The sequence below is a fragment of the Tachyglossus aculeatus genome, chromosome X1, assembly GCF_015852505.1.
Source record: "Tachyglossus aculeatus isolate mTacAcu1 chromosome X1, mTacAcu1.pri, whole genome shotgun sequence".
Lineage (NCBI taxonomy): Eukaryota > Metazoa > Chordata > Mammalia > Monotremata > Tachyglossidae > Tachyglossus > Tachyglossus aculeatus.
This window is the reverse complement of record NC_052101.1, coordinates 30,292,219-30,312,968: the sequence shown is the minus strand read 5'-3', so window position 1 is coordinate 30,312,968 and position 20,750 is coordinate 30,292,219. Positions and strand designations below refer to the sequence as shown.

Here is a 20,750-nt window from a genome sequence, read left to right as displayed (position 1 = left end):
CACTCAGCAAATACTAATGATAAATTAATTGACCTTCCATTTTGCTGCCTGGCAGGGTGGTGGGAGCAGAGAACATCCAGAATTACATACCCAGGCAGCATTTGTCAGTCAGAGCCGATCACCAGCGGGAAGAATAAGTAATCTCAAAGCAAAGACACTTACTATGGTGCTGCTGAAGGCCACCTGCGAACGGTTACTGTTGCAGCGTCCCACTGACTTTTGTCGGGCATGGCCCTGGAAGTGGGCATGGGCACTCTGACACCTCCTTAGAGGCTTGGTGTCCTGATGTCTCAGGGTGGTTGGGTCCTTGGAGTTTTGAACCGGGAAGGGCAGATGTTGACCTTTGGCCCAGTCTTCATCATCTGAGTCCAGCTCCTTCTGGGTCTCCAGTCGCTTGGCTGTAAGGGAGGCATGACAGTTTTCAGTCAGGTGCTGTAAGGAAGATATTAATGGCCATATCCTTATAGATTTGGGTCTCTCTGCTGAGCAGAAATTCCTCTAATGAGGGACTTTAGGTAAGTGAGATCTGACTGAAGGAACCCTTCTTCCAGGTGACTATTCCTTCAGTCATTTAGCTGGATTGCCTCAACTGACTTACCCTTTGGAGAGATCCAGAGAGATAGTCTGACACTGATTACCCTTAAACAACTGCCTGAACATTTGGCTGTTATCAACTCCAAACTGAAGCCCTGTGCTAAGGTGAGGTCATTTTTGAACATTCTAAAGCCTGCAGCATTTTCTGGGTGCCAAACAGTTGGTTGCGTCCACACTCCACTATCAATAAATGTGCTGGTCATGTATGATGCCCCCTGTTTTCCCCTTCACCTCTGGAAGAGAACTCCACCCAAGTGAGAAAGGGAGAACACCCTCTTTCTACTTCCCTCCTGGAGCCTCCTCTAGCATGAAAATCCTGCCAGTTTCACTGTTTCCCTACACCTGTGGGGAAACCAATGAAAAGTATATGGCCAGAAGAATCTTTGCATCTAGGATAGCTAGTCAAGCCTTCCAGAGAGGAGGGCAAGGTGCCAGTGAAGAGCTTGAAGTGCTAGTGAGCCACGTGAGGTGCCAGTGAAGAGGATGAGGTGCCAGTAGGAAGGGAGGGAAGGAAGAATGGACTTTCCTGATTCTTTGAGTATTTTTTTACATAGAACACAGTTATTATTTAACATTTCTAGAATTTTGGCTATGAATCCAAAAACACAGAAATGGATAAGTATTGCCATATTAGCAAACAAACTCTGTGTGAAAAGTTCCCTTTCCTTCGATGAGGAAAAGTCAGTGAAGGGACAAATCACTTGCCAAAGGTCACCCGGCACACTGGGAGAGGCTGGATTCAACCTCTCCCTTCCCGAATCCCAGGGCTGGGATCCGGCTTGCAGGATTCCTATCCTCCCATAATTCCTTTGTCAAGGAGAGGGTTTACCGTGTTTTTACCATTTTCCTGATGGGAAAACTCATTGCCCATGATAGTGCAACGTCGGAATACCATCTTGTTCTCTGTCAGAGTCCCTGTCTTGTCGGAGAAGATATACTGGATCTGGCCAAGGTCCTCGGTGATGTTGAGTGCTCGGCACTGGATGGACAAATCGGCCTCTTCATCATACAGGTCGATGTCGTTGTGGAGGAAAAACACTTGACCGAGCTTCACCAACTCAATGGACACGTAAAGGGAGATGGGGATCAACACCTGCAAGGAGAAGAACTCCTGCTCTATGAGGAACTCATTGCTTCCTTCATTTTTCCTTTCTTCTAAACCCTCCCTTACAGTTAGAAGAGGTTTTCAGGGATGGGAGGGGAACCGTGATCTCTAGAGTTCAGGATCTCACAAACTTAAGTAGATGAAAGAACTACAATTTCTTCAGCAATGGTGAGGTCAGGCCCTCAAATCCCTCCCCACCTTCCTCTTGGGGCACCTTCTTTGGAGATAGATGGGGACTCTGCAGAAATATGAAGGGCAAGAAATAGCAAATGAGAGGAGCAGAAGGCAGCATGTCAACTTAGGACATTCTTGTTATATTCTTGGCTCCTTAGACAGATCAGTGGTTGGGTCTGCATGGAGCAGAGCAAAGTTTAGAGGGTCTTTTTTAAAAAAAGAAATCTTCTGTTTTCAAAAAGATTTTGCCCAGGAAAGGTGCAACCCTCAGTTCAAAAACACACAGTGATGGAGAGAGAGCCTTGCAGATGGGGAAAATGTTTGGGAGGTCATGCTTTACATTTTACTTTAGAAACCTTTTTAGTTTTGCTTTAATCAGTTAATCACTTGTATTTATTGAGTGTTACTGCATGCACTGTTCTAAGCACTTGGGAGAGTAAAATGTGGAAGTGACTCCATCTCTCCTCTGTATCCCTCTTCAGGGAGCCCTGACGTCCTCTGCCAAAGGCAGGGTTGAGAGATGAGGGAGGGAAAGGGGCCTCTAGCAACCACCTTTTCATATCCTACAGCTCCCCAAGTCAATCAAATTGATCTGAGAGGAAAGAAATAAGGTAATTCTCCAGATTACTCTTTTCCTATCCTCTTGCTCTAGAGCTTAACTTCCTTTAAAATCACGAAGTGCACTTTGATGTCTAACAAATCTCACCTGCTGTATTTCAAACACATTTCCTCAGCAGTGAAAGAGCAACCTAGGTCACGACCCTTTCAGAACTGAGATATTGTGACTTTTTACCTGTAACAGAATGATCATGGTCAGAAACATGTAGAAACCTCCTAGGGCCAAAGGAGGAAAGCTGCCATTGGAATCTGGCACATCAAAGGGAGGGTGTTCCCCAAAGGTTGCATTCCAGAGACAATGACCTGAAAGGATAGAAAGCCAGTGGTGAGGAGAAAAAGCAGCTCTCCCTTCCACACAGTGCTCATTTCGATTATATGAGGCTGCAGCTGGAAGGAGTTCCTTCAAACCCAAATGTTTCTTTCAGTAAAATGATCGAGCGTGGGGGGGGGAGAGAGTGTTTCCTGATTTCAGCTCTTTGACATATGTTCAACATGGCCTCTCCAGGAAAGTAAGTTGGTGTTTTGTGTTGGTCAGTTTCCCAACCAAATTGTGGTATTTTGTCAAGTTAGTCAGCCAGTCATATTTATTGAGCTCTTACTGCATGTAGAGCACTGTACTAAGTGCTTGGGACAGTACAATATGACAGAATTAGCAGACACATTACCTGCCCATAACAAGCTTACAGTCTAGAGTACGATGTGCCAAACACTGTACTAAGCATTGTGGGAGAGACAACAGAATCAGTTTGGACACCATAGTTGCAACTCACAGCACTCGCAATCTAAGTAGGAGGGAGAACAGTATTTAATCTCCATTTTGAGGTTCAGAGAAGTGAAGTGATCTATCCAAGGTCACCCAGTAGGCAAGTGGCAAAGTTGGAAGTAGAATTCAAGTCATTCATTCATTCAATCGTATTTATTGAGCGCTGTGTGCAGAGCACTGTACTAAGCACTTGGGAAGTACAAGTTGGCAACATATAGAGACGGTCCCTACCCAACAACGGGCTCACAGTCTAGAAGGGGGAGACAATTTGACTCTCTGTCCATGTTCTTTCCATTACACCATGCTGCTCTTCTGACCCAAATACTACGCTGTATGAGACAATAATCACCCAGCCCAGCAAATATAAGAACAATCGGGAAGCAGCATGGCCTAATGGCAAGAGCACAGGCCTGGGAATCAGATTCTAATCAGCATTCCATCATTTCCCTGCTGTATGACCTTGGGCAAGACACTTAGCTTCTGTGGGTCTCGGTTTCCTTCTCTTTAAAATGGGATTAAATACCTGTTCCCTCTATACTGTGAGCTCCCCGTTAGACAGGGATTGTCTGATGAGATAGTACTATGTGTGGAATCTGTATAACGTGGCTTAGTGGAAAGAGCATGGGCTTGGGAGTCAGAGGTTGTGGGTTCTAATCTTGGGTCTGCCACTAATCAGCTGTGTGACTATGGGCAAGTCGCTTAACTTCTCTGTGCCTCAGTTACCTCATTAAGACTGTGAGCCCCACATTGGACAACCTGATCTCCTTATATCTACCCCAGTGCTTAGAATAGTACTTGACACATAGTAAGCACTTAGCAAATACCATTATTATTATTATTATTGTACCTTTAAGCACTTTGATACCCACTCCACTTCCAGCCCCTCAGAATTTATGCACATATGTTTATATTCTGCCACTTCCCATTTTTGTCATTTGTTTTAATGTGTATCTCCTCTAGATGGTAACTTCCTTGTGGGCAAGGTTCCCATCTACCAACTCAATTGCACTACTGCAAGCACTTAGTACAACACTCTGTATATGGTAAACTCTTGATAAATACCTTTGATTAACTGGCTGAATTAAAAGAGCTCCCCACAGCTGGGCAGGAAAGGGGGCACCGATTCCTGGTTCCTTTGAGCTCCCAAGCCCTGGGGGTTATAGGAACCAGGGGTTTGAAATCCCCCAGCATTTAATACAGTGCTCTACATACAGTAGGTGCTCAATAAATACCCCTGAATGACTGACTGATCCCTTTTCCAGGTCTGGCTGCTGAAGACAGGAGACAAGTGACAGCCTGCCAGTGAACAAAGTTATTTGAAGGAAGAAAGACTTGAATTGTAGTTCATAAGTGCGGCTTTAGTCACCAAGACAGTCTTGTAAGCAGCAGAAAGGCATGCTTAACTTGTATAGCATGACATGAGATTAGCTTCCCAACTCGTCATCTCAGCCAATACAAAAGGGGAATAACGAATGCACATTGTTATTAAATGCGTAGACGTTTTATTATTTGGTGTTATTGCCACTTTTTTGATTTATGGCTACAGGCCCTGACCACGCCCAGCTGCATAAAGGGGAAAACACAACAACTTTATACCACACAAGCTGGCCTGACCAAGGGAGGGTGTTGAAAGGCTGATAATCCAATAAAGACCTAGCACATGAAACAGTCGCATGTTGGTAGGCCGCCAACTGGAAGGAGCATTGGAGCAGGCACCCAGGGTCTTAACTGACAGCTTAAAGACTTCATTTTCTCCTGCCAAAGCTGAGGTGTCTCAACAGCAAGGAATGCCATTTAGCCATCAAATGTGAGGTTATGAGAACAGGTTGGTTGCTGCTGGGAAGAGTTGGAATTTAATATGTAGGTCTATAATTTATCATTTGTAATTGAAGATGACACTGCCAGAGGATAATCGGTGTGTGAACGTGTGTGTCTTCTGATGCTAGACCAGTAAGCAGGGGGATCCTTAAGGGACATAGGACTGCAATTAGTGGAAAGAGTTACATACCGGGAGACAGGAGATCTGGGTTCTAGTCTCAGCTTGCCAGCTGTGTGATTTTGGGTAAGTCATTTAACTTCTCTGTGCCTCAGTTTCCTTATCTGTAAAATGGGGATGAAATACACAATCCTCTTCCCCTTTGCCTGTAAGCCCCAAGTGGGATGGGGGCTGTCCATTTGTATTTACTCCAGTACTTAGTACACTGCTTGGCACACAGGAAGAGCTTAACAAATATCACAGTTATTTCTATTATTGATCAGCAGTTCTTCCCAGGCTGTGCATTTATGGAGCCTGGCTTTTGGTTTGTGACTATAGGCACTTTGTTCAATCTTTATGATTTGTCTGATACTCCACCACTTTGACTGGACATGTCATTGTCCTTTGTTTCAGATTCAGCCACCTTGTTTCTAATTTCAGCAGACCAGGGAGGCCTGGCTGAGGCTGTTACTGTTTGCCAGCATTCCTCAAATTTTCACAGCACTGAATGAGGCCGTGCAAACAAGCTGGAAGCAAAATCCACCAGCCCACAACCCTTGTCCTCAGCCCTGTTTAGTGGAAATGTTTTTTAAGCGCTCACTGTGTGCAGAAAACTGTACTAAGTGTGGGAGAGAATACACTGGTGGGAATTAGACACAGTCTGTCCTTTGTGGGATGTTCTTAATCAAAGGGGCTCACAATTTAAAGAGCCCACTTAGTAAAACCAGAGGGCAGTCATTTGAGGGCCACAAATTGCAGAAACCCCAAAGAGGGAACAGAGGGTGTAATAGATTCTATTTTCACTCTTTATTGCCGTCCTTATATGACCGCAGTCCAGTTGATTTAAGGTCCTGGGTCTGGGCTTAGTTGTTTGTCTCAACTGACAATTCTCTTGAGCCCTGTAATCACTTCCTCAAGCAAATCTAACATTTTAATGCAAATGTATTTATTTTCTAATCCAAGACAGTAGTTTCAGGGAAACTACTAGGAGGTAAAGAGCCCAGCTACAGGAACTGGTAAAGCATAAGGGCAAAGCTATCCATAAATACAATTTGATAATCTTGGTGGTGCTGTTCTTAGCAACCATTTGGTGTTGTTTTTGTTGTTGTTGCATAATTAGACATATGACTGACTTTCCCGAGTCTGTGTGGACTCAAGAGAGCAGTCACAGGTGTGAGAAATGCCAGAGGTTTCCAGGAAGATTTTTGCCAAGCAGACCTCGTGACAAATGGCAGAGCTAATTGAAGGTCAGGCAAAGTTCCATACCTACAGCTCCAATGAGGCACATAACGAACAGGAGCCCAACACAGAAGAAAATGTCGATATTCATCCGCTGCTCAATCTTGCTCCGCTTATACCGGGGCCCATTATTATTCAACATGGCTTTTGTTTCATGCCCTACAAAAGAGAAATGGAAAGGGGCTCATTGTCCCAGCTCAAGTAGTTCCAGCTCGTTTTCCCTGGGGATCAGGCAAAGACCCCTACTTACAGTTTGGCGAAAAAATGTTCCAATAAACCCATGGTTCTTGAGCTGTATTGGGGTCTTCTTCATTCGGTCGTATTTACTGAGCACTTGTTGTGTGAAGAGCACTTTGCTAACCGCTTGGGAGAGTACACTACTGTAATAAAGAGAGACAATCCCTGCCCACAATAAGCTCACAGTTCTTGTTACCTGGTATGGCTCTTGAGCAGAGGAAGACACCCAAAAAGGGTGACATTTTAGCTTTGGCCTCGCAGTTTTTTAGGAAGGAAGGAGCTGGCCTGCCTTGCCCCTTTTGAGCTGGACAAGGGTCTAGGGAGAGCCAAAATGGTGACTCCATTCTTTGCTCTCAGATGTCAGGATGAGGCCTTATTTGACCTGGAGACTGGAGGGCTTTCCATCAAACTCACCTGATGGCCAAGATGAGTTGAAGCCACTCTTGGCCTATCCTCTCCCAGTAGTGCCAAGGTGAGCCAGCCAAGCCAGATGGGAAGGACGATCACCCTCCAGTAGGATAGGGACAAGAGCAGCCTCCTGGCTGGGTACTAGGTGTTGAACTTATTATGGTCCTCACAAACTTTTGAGAAAACAATTTAACCCCCACCCCTGCCACGCTCCATCTTTAGAGTAGTGAAACAGCAGCAGAGCACAGAAGGAGGAGGAGAAGAGGGTGAAATGACACAACAGAAACAATGGTTTGCAACAGCTATTCCTGTCTTCTCTCCTTCTTTCTGTTTCCAAATGAAAACTAGGGATTAAGTTCTTTATCTTGCTCTCACTCTTTATCTGTCTCTCTCCCTTTTCCTCCTCTTCCTCCTTTCTTTCACCTTGTCTCTAGTCCTCTTCATTATCTTCTTCCCCACCTCTTTTCTGTTTAAGTTTTATGACTGGCTTTTTGCGCTAGTGCTCAAAGGTTTCATTTTGTTTGCTTTTGTGCCCTGAAACTTGTGCCTTCTGTAATATGATATTGGTCCAGAATTTTTGAAGGCAAAACCATAAGATAAAAGCAGTTGGGGACTGTTTCTCACAGTGGGCAGATGGTATAAGGAATATTTTACCCCCACATGGTCATTCTATTTGGCATAAAAAGTATGAATAAGCTTCTTGGTTCTCAGTATAAGATGCAAGATCCCTTAGGGAGGAATTTTGTCTCTAATTCTTTGATCTGCACTTACCTTCACTGGTGCGCCCAAATTTGAAGCTAGAAAATCACAATATTGCTATGTCTAGGCAGAAGTCATTTATTTTGTCCCAATTTCATTCTGTCCTGTAAGAGGAAGTGCTCTTGGCTAAAAGCAAACTTCACTGCTTTGGAGGAGTTTCTGAACATTGAGAGAGTTCCTGAGCAGCAGAGATTCCCCAGAATTTAAGATCATCGCCAAGATTACTGATCCAGGTAGGTCTGCCTCTCAAACACCCTAAGCAGGAAAGTAGGTTGAGAAGGCTATACTTATGAGAGAATTCAGATGTCACCTAAGTTTATTTCCTACAAAGGCAGCAAAGACAGATCAAAGATCCCGGAGCTAGAAAGGACCTTGAGCTTTATTTGATTCATCCCCTGCCTCCAGTCTGGTGAATGTGTAACCCATCCATGCCAGAGGTGTTCAATTCTTTTTCAAACATCTTCTCTTTAAAGGCTGGAGATGGATATTTCCCTCCCTCCTCCTGTAACCTGTTCTAATGTTTTATCGTCCTTATAGTTCAGAAGTTCTTTCTGACATCTAAGATGTTGGGATTTTCATGTAGCTGGTTTGAAAATCTTCTAGTTAGGAGTACCTGGTGAATAAAACTTCAAGCAGTAAACTCCACTGAGGGGTACCTGAAAACAACAATATACTATATATATTTCAAGGTTTTTTTCTTCTTTAAGCATCCTCCTGAGGTTTAACTACTTTGGAATATTCCTTGGTAGCTGAATTAGAAAATGCCAATCACGTATTGCCGTGCAAAATGAAAGGAAACCAATATGTTTAAGGAATGACTTTAATGCTATTTGATTATCACTATGAGGATTAAACTGGTAACTAAGCAGTAGGGAATATAAAGAAGGAACACTTTCTGTTTTTTAAATAAGAATTCAGTTGCTGCATTGTAATAGCAGAATGAAAAGATGCACAGGCAGACTACACTACTGAGATTGAACCCTTCTTGCCTTACCAGAAAAATCAAAACATATCCTGTACCTACCCATGTCAATGAGCAACACCACTGTCTCATTCATTCATTCAATCATATTTATTGAGCTCTTACTGTGTGCAAAGCACTTGGAAAGTATAATTCGGCAACAAATAGAGACAATCCCTATCCAGCAAGGGGCTCACATTCAGTCACAAGTGTAACTGTAGAATAATAATAATAATAATAGTATTAATTATTTACTACGTGTCAAGCACTATTCTAAGTGGTGGGATAGAATAGAAGATTGGGCACAGTCCCTGTCCCACATGGAGCTCACAGTCTTAATCCCAACTTTACAAATGAGGTAACAGGAACAGAGAAGTCAAGTGACTTGTCCAAGGTCACACAGCAGACAAGTGGCAGAGCTGGGATTAAAACCCATGTCCTTCTGGCTCCCAAGCCCATGCTCTTTCCATTAAGTCATGCTGCTCTCCACCTCATCCTTCAGCACAGCTCTGTAGATCAGATTTTTAGCCTCTCTCAGTTTTTCTGGGATGCAGTTGTGGATTTGTAGAATGAACACCAGCCTGGAAGTCAGGAGACTATGTTCTCATCCTGCCTTTGTGAGTTCTTTAGGCAAGTTACTTGACTTTTCTGTGCCTCAGTTTCCTCATCTGTAAAATGGGGATACATCCCTGTGCTCCCTCCCTCTTAAAATATGAGCCCCATATGGGACAAGGACTGTGTCTGATCTGATCATCCTGTATATGCCCCAGTGCTTAATAAATACCATTATTATCAGTATTATTATTTTATTATAATGCTCACTGTTTATCCCCAAGACCATGAGTTTCCCCTGAACTGTTCTCCTGATTGTGGAAGGGCTGATTCAGAGGACAGGGAAAAAGATGGAAAAAACAGCTTCCCCCAATCACTTCTGTCATTTCCATCATTCTTGAGCCCTCTTGTTCCTGGCCTTCACCTCTGGACACCCTCTAACTCAGATTTTTGCCTTACGATTCTTGGAACATTTGGCCAGGCCAAAGGTACTAGAAGTCCTATCTCTGTTCCCCTGGGCTCCCTAAGAGTAGTGGACCAAATTTGGGATGCCCAGGGACTTTATTTATACACTCTTATTAGTTGGGGGAAAAAAGAAGAGCCAGGAATTATCCAAAGTAAATCCTTATATCTGTTGTAGTGTATTCTCCCAAGAGCTCTGCACATAGTAAGCGCTCAATAAATACCGTTGATTGACTGATTATAATGCAAACTGGCTCCGGCGTGCCTGCATTTCTTCTTGATCCTTCTGGTTCCAGAGAGCAAAGGAGTTATCCATTAGCCAACCAGGATCATGTTTTAAGGACAGCACCAGATTGCCTTTATCTGTTTGATCAAGCTGAGTAGTTAGCAGTTGACAGAACCACCCAACAATCTAAATAGTTTGCTTAGTCAGTACATCAGTTTCATGCCAGCTTTATCTCAGCAGAATGGGTCTGGCTCCACTTTACATTAAGAATGGGGAAGAGGCAAAGATAGAACATTGTAATTAACAGCTCCCCAGTTGCTCCCTGCCTTCAAAGCCTTATTGAAGGCACATCTCCTCCAAGAGGCATTCCCTGATTAAGCCCTCTTTTCCTTTCCTTCAACTTCCTTCTTTGTCACCCCAGCTTGCTCCCTTTATTCATCTGCCCTGCCCAGCCCCACAACACTTATGTGTGTATCTGTAATTTATTCATTTATATAAATGTCTATCTCCCCTGCTAGATTGTAAACATTGTGAGCAGGGAACGTGTCTGTTATATTGCTACACTGTACTCCCCCAAGTGCTTAGAACAGTGTTCTGCATACAGTAAGCTCTCAATAAATGTGACTATAACTGACAAACTGGGAATCAGGGAGTGGCAAAGGAAACTTTGGGCTAAGATCAAGGTCTCATTGCCCATTGTAAACTGTATACCAGCATATATTCTTCCTAGATTCTGTTTCCAAAACTATGAGGCAAGGACATCAGAACTCAATTCTGTTCTGCAGAGTACTTTAAGAATCCTAAATTTGGAAAAAAGGACCACATTAGACCTGAACTACCGCATCATTTTTGGGTTTGTAAAGTGAAAAGATCCTGATTGAGAATTTTCCCAGGTGACAATATTGCTGAACACCAATGTTGGGAATCCAAGAACTCTCTGGGATATGTCAAAACTTGCCCCATGTGGGGTCCACTTGCTGGTGTGCAATATTAAATGAAACACTTTTACTGGGGGTGAGGGAAGAGAGGAAGTCTCCCATGGAGAAAATCATTCTCAGCAGGGGCAAGCAGAATGGTGCTGAAACATCAGACTTGTAGATGGTCATAAATTCAAAATTCTCTCAATATTCATAACCCACCCTTGCAAAATAAAATACTGCAATGATTCATCTTCCTGCAGTGACTTTGCTTCTAACTTGGAAAACTCTTCCTTAGCCTTTTGCCTAAAACCAATAGGTCAAGAACATACAGCATGCATTGGAGTTGTGCAAAATCAGAGTTCAAAGAGAACACAGAGTCATTAAAAAGTAAGGATTGGAGAATGAGATGTTAGCAGATTGGAAAACTGCCTTAGTTTAATGAGAGGGACACAAACCAAGTCAGCCATGCCCCTTTATTCCACAGGAGTCCTATAGATTTTGTTTTGCTTTGTGCCTGTCCAGAAAAATCAAACAAAACGTAGTAAAAATCTATGGCATGAGGGTTGGAGCTGGAGTGTTTAATTAGCCCTAAAAACTCATTCCGTTCTGCCTGGACCGGCAGGAACTATTTCAACCACAACAACAATAAGAGATTCATGTGATTCTAAGGTGAATTGACTGTATGATCTGGATTCCAAAAACTTGGGGACTCTTTTTCCATTACAGGAACCCACTTAGAGACTCAAAATTGCCCTAGCTTCCAAGCCAGACAGAAGAAAGCATGTTGAAAAACGAAGTGAAAAGAGTGGGATAAGGACTGAAACCAGGTTCAGGGCGTCTGACTTCCTCCATTCTGTATTTACTCCAAAAATTATGTGGATAATTGGGGAACAAATCAAATCATTTACTGTGCTCTAACTACCCAAAGAGAACATAAATTTGCCTTCTGAGGTTGTAGCTCTAACTGGGGAAAATCAGCTCTTCAGAAGGGCCAGGCAAAGAAAAATTCTTCCTAGATGCAAATGGAAGATGGAGTAATGCTGTTGGTTTTCCCTAACTCCTCATAAAGAAACATCTGCAGGATGGTATCTGACTCCAATGGGTACATGACAATGGTGTAGACTGCCTAAGCTACACCTGATTCTATTATGGCCATCCCAGGAGTTCTGATCTTATTGTCCTTCACTCAATCAAAGGGATTGTTGACAGCATGGTTATGGGCCACATTTTTTTTTTTTAATTAGTCCATTAGCTCCATTGTCTCTGCTGCTGGAAGGGTTTGGAGCCAGGCTCTTCCTGCTGACAGGGCCTGAAACTTTATTAAAACTTCAGAGGTAGAGAGTTGGGGAGAACGTTTCTAAAAAATCAAAATCAGCATCCTTCTCCGCCGTTGCTCTGCGCTTGCAGAGGAGATCAATCAATCAATCAATCGTATTTATTGAGCGCTTATTGTATGCAGAGCACGGTACTAAGCGCTTGGGAAGTGCAAGTTGGCAACATATAGAGACAGTCCCTACCCAACAGTGGGCTCATAGTCTAGAAGGGGGAGACAGAGAACAAAACCAAACATATTAACAAAATAAAATAAATAGAGTAGATATGTACAAGTAAAATAAATAGAGTAATAAATATGTACAAACATATATACATATATACAGGAGATAGATGGGAGGCCAGGCTGAGCGGTTGGGGGAAGGTAGGAGGTGGGTAGAAGCCAGGCTCACCAGATGTCCCACCAGGGACCACTCGAAGCCACCAGGTTGCTAATGCCAGCTATTATCAGGGCTGCTTCATAGGGCAAGGCAGCTTGATAATTTAGTTCAGATGGGGAATACTTGGATTTTTGATGTTTTAAACCTCATGATCCAAAGCTTCCCAAGGTAAGGCAAAGACTTATCAACATCATCCACAACATTTTACCTTAGCTGATGCACAGACCTGGGATTCAGGGACTCTCTCAGGGGAAAGAGCATGGGCTTGGGAGTCAGAGGTCATGGGTTCTAATCCCATCTCCACCACTTGTCAGCTGTGTGACTTTGGGCAAGTCACTTAACTTCTCTGGGCCTCAGTTATGTCATCTGGAAAATGGGGATTAAGACTGTGAGCCCCATGTGGGACTACCTGATTATCTTGTATCCCCCTCAGTGCTTAGAACAGTGCTTGGCACATAGTAATTGCTTAACAAATGCTATTATCATTATTATTATTATTATTATTATTATTATCCCAGCTTTGCCACCTTCCCATTGTATAACCTTAGACAAGTAACCTGACTTCCCTGTGCCCAGCCCTGACACTTGCCTGCTATGTGACCTTGGGCAAATCACTTCAGTTTATCTGGGCCTCAGTTTCCAGATTTATAATACCAAGATTAAGTACCTTGTTCTCCTTCCTACTTGGACTGTGAGCCCCACGTGGGACAGGAACTTTGTTCGACCTATCTTTTGTCAACCCGAGTGCTTAGTACAGTGCTTGACACATAGTAGACACTTAACTCATATTATTACTAAAATGATAATAGTTATTCTTTTTATCCCTGTGTAAAAGAAGGACCGTAGTCAGCTGTCCAGGAAATCACAGAGAACTAGCCTGTTGTTGGGTAGGGACCATCTCTATATGTTGCCAACTTGTACTTCCCAAGCACATAATGCTCTGCACACAGTAAGCACTCAATAAATACAATTGAATGAATTAATGAATGAACTAGCTGAGTCTTTGGGCAGTCAGGGAACACATATGGAAGGCATGAGTGTGGATACTCTAGCAAGGAAAAGTGGTAAGGGTAGGATGGGAGAAGGAGAAGAAGCAGTTAGGATGGGGTTGACACTGCCTTGGCATGTACCTCTGTAATGGAATGACTGAACATGTAACCTGGCCAAGTAGCAAGGAAAACCAGTAAGGGTAAGATGGGAGAAGGAGAAGGAGAAGTTAGGATGAGGGGTGGCACTGCCTTGTCATGTTCCTCTGTAATGGAATGACTGAACACGTAACCTGGCCAAGTCAGGATACTAATCCTGGCTACACCACTTGTCTGTGTGACCTTGGGCAAGTCGCTTCACTTCTCTGTGCCTCAGTTACCTCATCTGTAAAATGGGGATGAAGACTGTGAGCACCATGTGGGACAGACTAGGTCCCACTTGATTACTTTATATCTACTCCAACACTTAAAACAGTGCCTGGCACATAGTAAGGGCTTAAGAAATATCATTAAAAAAAAAGTCATTGCACCACTATAGGCTTGTCTCACTAGCCCAGAATAGTGGATGCTTGATGAAATGAAACAGGCAGCTATTAAGAGGGTGAGCAGCAAAGTGATCATCAAGCACCAGATAAAAGGCTCTCACCTGCATAGATGACAATGCCGACTGCCACTTCAGTGTTCCTGATGGTGCAGCCTCTCAGCAGGAGGCTTTCGCTGCCAAGACCCGTTCGGGTTTGGTTGGGATGTTCCCTGGGAGAGAAGGACAGAAATGAGTCCGGTTCACCTTCCATCTTTGCTTCAAGTGAATCCCTGTGCAGGCTGAAACTCCAGGGCCTGAGCCTCGGGAATGTCCCTGTCCAGGGCCCAAATACTGGGGCTGGGAGGGAACGGTAAAATCTCCATCCATAAAATGGGATTAAGACTGTGAGCCCCATGTGGATTATATCTACTCCAGCGTTTAGTGCAGTGGTTGGCACATAGTAAGTACTTAAATACCATACAAATACTTGAGAGTGTTTGGGCTCAGTGGAAAGAGCAAGGGCTTTGGAGTCAGAGATTATGGGTTCAAATCCCAGCTCCACCAATTGTCAGCTGTGTGACTTTGGACAAGTCACTTAACTTCTCTGTGCCTCAGTTACCTCATCTGTAAAATGGGGATTAAGACTGTGAACCCCCCGTGGGACAACCTGATCATCTTGTAACCACCCCAGGGCGTAGAACAGTGCTATGCACAAAGTAAGTGCTCAATAAACGCCATTATTACTATTATTATTATTATGTTCCTTTTCCTCAGAACCTACGTTCTCCTCTTCCTCTAACCACAAGGAACACCTGTTTTCCCTTGGTCTGTGGTGGTCCTAGTCCAGGGGTCCCTTAAGTTGAGGTGGTCTAACCTGTGGAGGTTGCACTTTCTATCAGAATCAGGCAAAAAAAAGAGGGGACCTCTCACAGTGGTCCCAGTTCTGGGGATGGAAGGGAGACCCTCCACTGTCAGGGGATCCCACCTCTGGGTCAGGAAGTGCCAATTCCTGTGCCCAAGTAAAGTTCCTAGCCCCTTTCCCAAAGCTCCCGGCCATTCCAAGAGCATGGCATTTCTGGGTCCATCATCTGAACCTAGCTGGGAGCTCGAGGCACCAGAAGCAGTGCATATGTAATGAAAAGCAGGTGCTCTTTAGGAAGGGACTGGGAGCATTGGGGGTGCTCTCAGTTTGTTACTCCCCTTGGAATTACACAATTCTCTTCCTTTTCCTGGAATAGAACTGGACACCTCCAGTTCCCCCCTGGGGAATGAGGGGAAAGAGGGTCAAATTTACAAGTGAAAGAAAGTCAAATAGCCAAATCTCAGTTTCCCTGGATTTGGTAACCCAAGTTGAGGATTATCAAGAGGCTTTGCTTTTTCCCCTTCCCATTCCTGCTATCCATCTTTTGAATATTTCATGACTCAGCATAGGATGGGCAAAGGAAGCTGAAATCAGTCTGTTCATTTAACTGCTAAAATAACAGCTGTATTAGCATGCTTGCAGGGGAAAGAAGTTATAATTGCTGATGAAATCTCTCATTTATTGAGCACTTACTGTGTGTGCAGAGCACTTGATAGAGTACAATATAACAGAGTTGGTAGACATTCATTAATTCATTCATTCAATCATATTTATTGAGCGTTTACTGTGTGCAGAACACTGTACCAAGCTCTTGGAAAGCATGTTCCCGGCTCACAGTGCACATACAGTTTAGAGGATGAGCCTACAGTCTACAGGAAAATAAGACTTCTGCATTATCTGTGAATTTCAATTATCTGTGCTGTTATTCCTTTAATGGGGTGATTTCCTGGATACCCGATAAAGCTCTTAGACCTCTGTTCAGCAAGGCCCAGTGAGTACATCTGACCATGATACCTTGCTGACCAGCACACAGGACAGGAAGGCATGGAGTCTCTCCCCACTTCCCTTCCCCGCAGCACCTGTATATATGTATATATGTTTGTACATATTTATTACTCTATTTATTTATTTATTTTACTTGTACATATCTATTCTATTTATTTTATTTTGTTAGTATGTTTGGTTTTGTTCTCTGTCTCCCCCTTTTAGACTGTGAGTCCACTGTTGGGTAGGGACTGTCTCTATATGTTGCCAACTTCTACTTCCCAAGCACTTAGTACAGTGCTCTGCACACAGTAAGCGCTCAATAAATACGATTGATGATGATGATGATGATGGAGCAGCATCTGGGAAAACAAGAGAAGTATTAAACTTCCCATTAACAGCTGGGCTGACAGAGCACCAAGGGGCACATGTCCAGAGCATCCACAGATGCTAATGTGGATTTCCTGTTCATTTCTTAGGACTAGCTGAGGTTAGAGCCAATGTACCAGCTCAGACTGGTTAAGCCGCACCACGTTTGTGGTTTCCCAACTACTCTGGAAAAGCTGTCTGTCTCATTTGCTGCCTCCCTTGCCAAAAAGTGGCTAGGAAATGAATGAGTCTCAGCTATCATTTTATCAGCCCTGCGGCTTGTGGAAACCTTCCATTAAGAACCACCCGGAAATATCATTAAGTTCTCTTCGGACAGGTTGATCCATTTGGCTGACAGCCACAAAGAAGGTTAGAATAAGGTTTGCCACCTAGCATCCAGGTTTAGAGTTTACAGTGAGGCTTCATTCAACTAACCTGGGATCCTTCTGTTGACAAGTCACATTTTCAAAAACGGACACCTTTAATCTCTGAAATGGTTTCTTTAAAAGTTCACTCAAATAAAGCTGGTCGGAAGCTCATACTGACTCCTACAGAAGAGTTTCAAGGAAGGTCCCACCCAGAAAACTCCTGGGAAAGTCAGGGAACTCAGTCAATTTTACTGATTTTGTGTAGCAATTAAGTCCATACCACCTCTCAACAAAAATCTTTTTTGCCTTCCCCATCACTTCTTTTTCTCCCTCCTCTCATTTCCCTAGACACACTTCCTTTCTTTTTTTTCTGTTCCTTTCTCTTTCATCCTGCTAGCACACAGAGGAAATTGGGAGGGACAGATTAATAATGATAATGAAGTGGTTATTACAGTGCTTTGCACAGAGTATGTGCTCAATAAATACGATTGAGTGAATAATGATAATAATAATAATGTTATATTAAGTGCTTACCATGTGTCAAGCACTGTTCCAAGTGCTAGGGGTAAATACATGATAATCAGGTTGGACGCACTTCTGACCCTCAAGGGGCTCAGAGACTAAGTAGGAGGGAAAACAGGTACTGAATCCCCATTTTGAGTAAGGAAGGAAAGGAAGAGGGCAAAGAAAGGAAGGAAGAGGGAAGGAAAGAAAAAAGAGGAGGAGGACAAAGGGGGGACATAGTAGGGCGAGTAGGTCTCTTTCCCTCCTCTGATTCAGTGCTGGATACTTTGGAGCACCACTTTATCTCTTACTGGGAATAGAGTTTGCTGAAGCTACGTACAAAGAAACTCCCTGGATTAGATTGAGTTTCACCCGTGTCAACTGCCTTGCTGAGAGATCAGAATTACCATCAAGTGAATGAGAATCATGACAATGCATGATTCATAAATGATCTTAGATTAAAAAGTAACAGGTGCCACACTGTTCCTTTAATATAGGCATATTTTCCTGAAGACATTCTTTGAAAAAGAAAGTTCAGAGTTCTGCACTCTTTTGTTCAAATACTATCCTATTTCCTTTATTTCAATACTACTGACTTACTGTTAACAGGACTTTAGATGGCCTTTGCCAATATTGAAACAAAAAGGGAGAATTCCTTAGCATTAAGTTCCTGTATCACCAGAATACCTCTTTGGAAAAGGCAATTTCACTCCCTGAGTTAACAATGAGGACTGAATGGATCACATTCTGTTTTTCTATACCTGAAGGTTTTAAAACTATTTCTTAAAACCACTGAATAATCCAGAGAGAGGTAAAGTGCATGCACAACCATCATTCCACCAAAGAGAAGCATAAACATAGCCAATTTTGTGAGAGGTAAAGGAAATAAGCCTTCCCAAATCAGATATCTGTTGAGCAAACTGGAAAATATTTAAGTCTATTTTAAATTCAAGAAGAGAAAAATATACAGATAGCATGAAAACATCTATTACTTACATATAACCTTTGAATTTGTTGAGATTATTGTTGGGTTTCTCACAGACTATTGTATTGTGAAAGTGTTCTGGTTCAAATTGAGCATCCTAGAGAAAAAAAATGCACTGGCATTTATTAAGTCCAATGAACAACATTTTTAATAGAATCAACAGCTAATCATAATTATCACCACTCCAAATGAACACACCAGAAACAGGTAAACTCCTCTATGATGTTAGTTTACAAACCAGTGCTGTCTGTCATGCGTAGAAGCTAAATAAAGCTAAATCTTTGTTAAAGAAGAATAAAGCAGGTGGGATAGGAACCTAAGAGGTGTATGAGCATTTGCAAGGCAGAACCAAACTCCTGCTCTCTGGGTACTATCACGGTGAATCTTGGCTCTGTCAGTTTCTTAGAACAATTAGTTTTGCACTTTTGGAAGGTTGGTGATTCTTGATTGGGTACCCGTGAAATAAACGTCCTGCTACATAGTGATATTTATTGAGCATTTACTGTGTGCAGAACATTAAGTGCTTAGGAGAGTACAATACAACAGAGGTGATACACTTTTTCATTTGTTAGATTTCATTCATTCAATCGTATTTATTGAGCACTTAAAGTGTGCAGAGCACTGTACTATGTGCCAGACACTGAACTAAATGCTGGAGTAGATACGAGCTTGGACACAATCTGCATTCCACATGGGGCTCACAGCTTTAATCACCATTTTACAGAAGAGATTATGAGGCACAGAAAATTTAAGTGATTTGCCCAGGGTCAAACAGCAGGCAAGCAGCAGAGTAGGAATCAGAACTCTCAGGCCTATGCTTTCCTCCAAGCCACTCTGCTACTCTAGACAGGTTCCCTAACAATTTTATTTATTGAGCAAAGAACACTATACTAAACACTTGGGAGAGTACAACATAGATTTGGGAGACCAGTTCCCTGCCTAGAAGGAGTTTACAGTCTTTCATTATTAGCTTACCCCTGCCTTAACAAAAAGTCACAACTGAGTTATTGTTTGAACAGTAAACCAGGGGTTAGGAGACAATGTTCCAGGGGAGGTTAGCAAACAACTGGGTTTGTGCCTTTCAAGCTTGTTTCAAACTGCCAATATATATTTCAGGAACACATTATCAGTACATTAGCATTTGACAGAGAACAAATTTGTAACTACTTAAAGTTCACTGTTTCTAGTAAAGATATGGCAACAGTGAACTTCAAACACAATTAGTTCCTATAATGTACTGTTACAATGATTCTTGGGAAAACACTGTACAGTTCTGTTTGAAGTTATTCCTTTGTGGAGCTGCATTTCATTAACGGCCAATTCAGAATACTTAATAGTACCGTGTTCCCCTATTCTCTCAAATTCCTACAAATCATGCAATAAATGTAGTGTTATCAATTAATCAATCAGTCACATTTACTGAGTGCTTGCCATGTGCAGAGCACTGTACTAAGCACTTGAGAGAGTACAACAGTTGGTAGACACATTCCAGGAATGATTATCATTTAAAACTTTTGGGGGTCATCAGTGGGTTCCATGTTGGAAATGCGCCTGTTTATTGTTATATTGTATTCTCTCAAGTGCTTAGGACGGTGCACTGCACACAGTAAGTGCTCAATAAATATGATTGACTGACTAACTACTCAGTGACTTCCTGACTGAGCTTTGGAAAGGAGCTGGATGGAACTTTAATTCCTAGGTCAGGAAGCCAGTAATGACAGGAAATGCAATCAGAACAAACCTGATGCAGTGAGGTAGATAAGAATTGGAGTATTCATTAAAAGTGCTTGAATAGTTTGTTGGAGCCATGGAAGGAGTTTGCACATTGCTTCCATTGACCTTCTAAATCAGCTAGTTTTCCTTGCACATAAAAATTAATCACTTTCTTTTTTACTAGGGAGGCTCTTGGCTTTAGAGAGCCTTATCTGAAAACAAACGACAGTTTCTGACACTTATAACCTTCCAGGTTGGAGTTATTTTCAAGATAACCAACTTACAAAGAGGAAAGTAACTGCCACTCACTCTCTTGCTGGAAAATGTGCCAGGGACTAATGCATATTCGGGTGTCCTGAAAACACTTGTCCGCTGCGACTGACAAAAAAACCCCTGACAAATTTTGCTGAATAGGGCACTGGAGGCACAGATGAACTGGGTTTCTTCAGTAACGATACAAGGCAAAGTATGCAATTCTCTGTGGCTTTCATTTTCAGGCAGGTCAAAACATTTTAGATTTGTTTCAGGGTTAGCTATGATTCTAAATCTGACAAGTCACAGTGAAAGAGATAACAAAGAAAAAATGAAATCCCCAGATTCCGGGTTGGTTTTGGTGTCAACTCAGGAAGAAGTTCAATTTCAGAAGATGTTTTCTTGAAGTTATGTCCTTTTCAAACAAGTAATCAATCAGTGGTAATTATTGAATGCTTAATGGGTGCAGAACACTATATTAAGCACTTGGGAGAGTACA

General features: G+C 42.7%; 1 protein-coding gene across 2 annotated transcripts in view; it reads right to left on the bottom strand.

Annotated features, from left to right (window-relative positions):
- The window catches only part of ATP10B (ATPase phospholipid transporting 10B (putative)), an 83,956-nt gene that overhangs the window by 29,017 nt on the left and 34,189 nt on the right, over positions 1-20,750 (bottom strand). For both annotated transcript variants that reach the window (XM_038740149.1, XM_038740147.1), the window contains 6 exons: positions 18,298-18,383; positions 14,338-14,444; positions 6,496-6,627; positions 2,667-2,794; positions 1,435-1,687; positions 163-398 (listed from right to left, as the gene is read on the bottom strand). In XM_038740149.1, the coding sequence (XP_038596077.1) occupies positions 163-398; positions 1,435-1,687; positions 2,667-2,794; positions 6,496-6,627; positions 14,338-14,444; positions 18,298-18,383 (942 nt within the window). The remainder of the gene's footprint in view (positions 1-162; positions 399-1,434; positions 1,688-2,666; positions 2,795-6,495; positions 6,628-14,337; positions 14,445-18,297; positions 18,384-20,750) is intronic.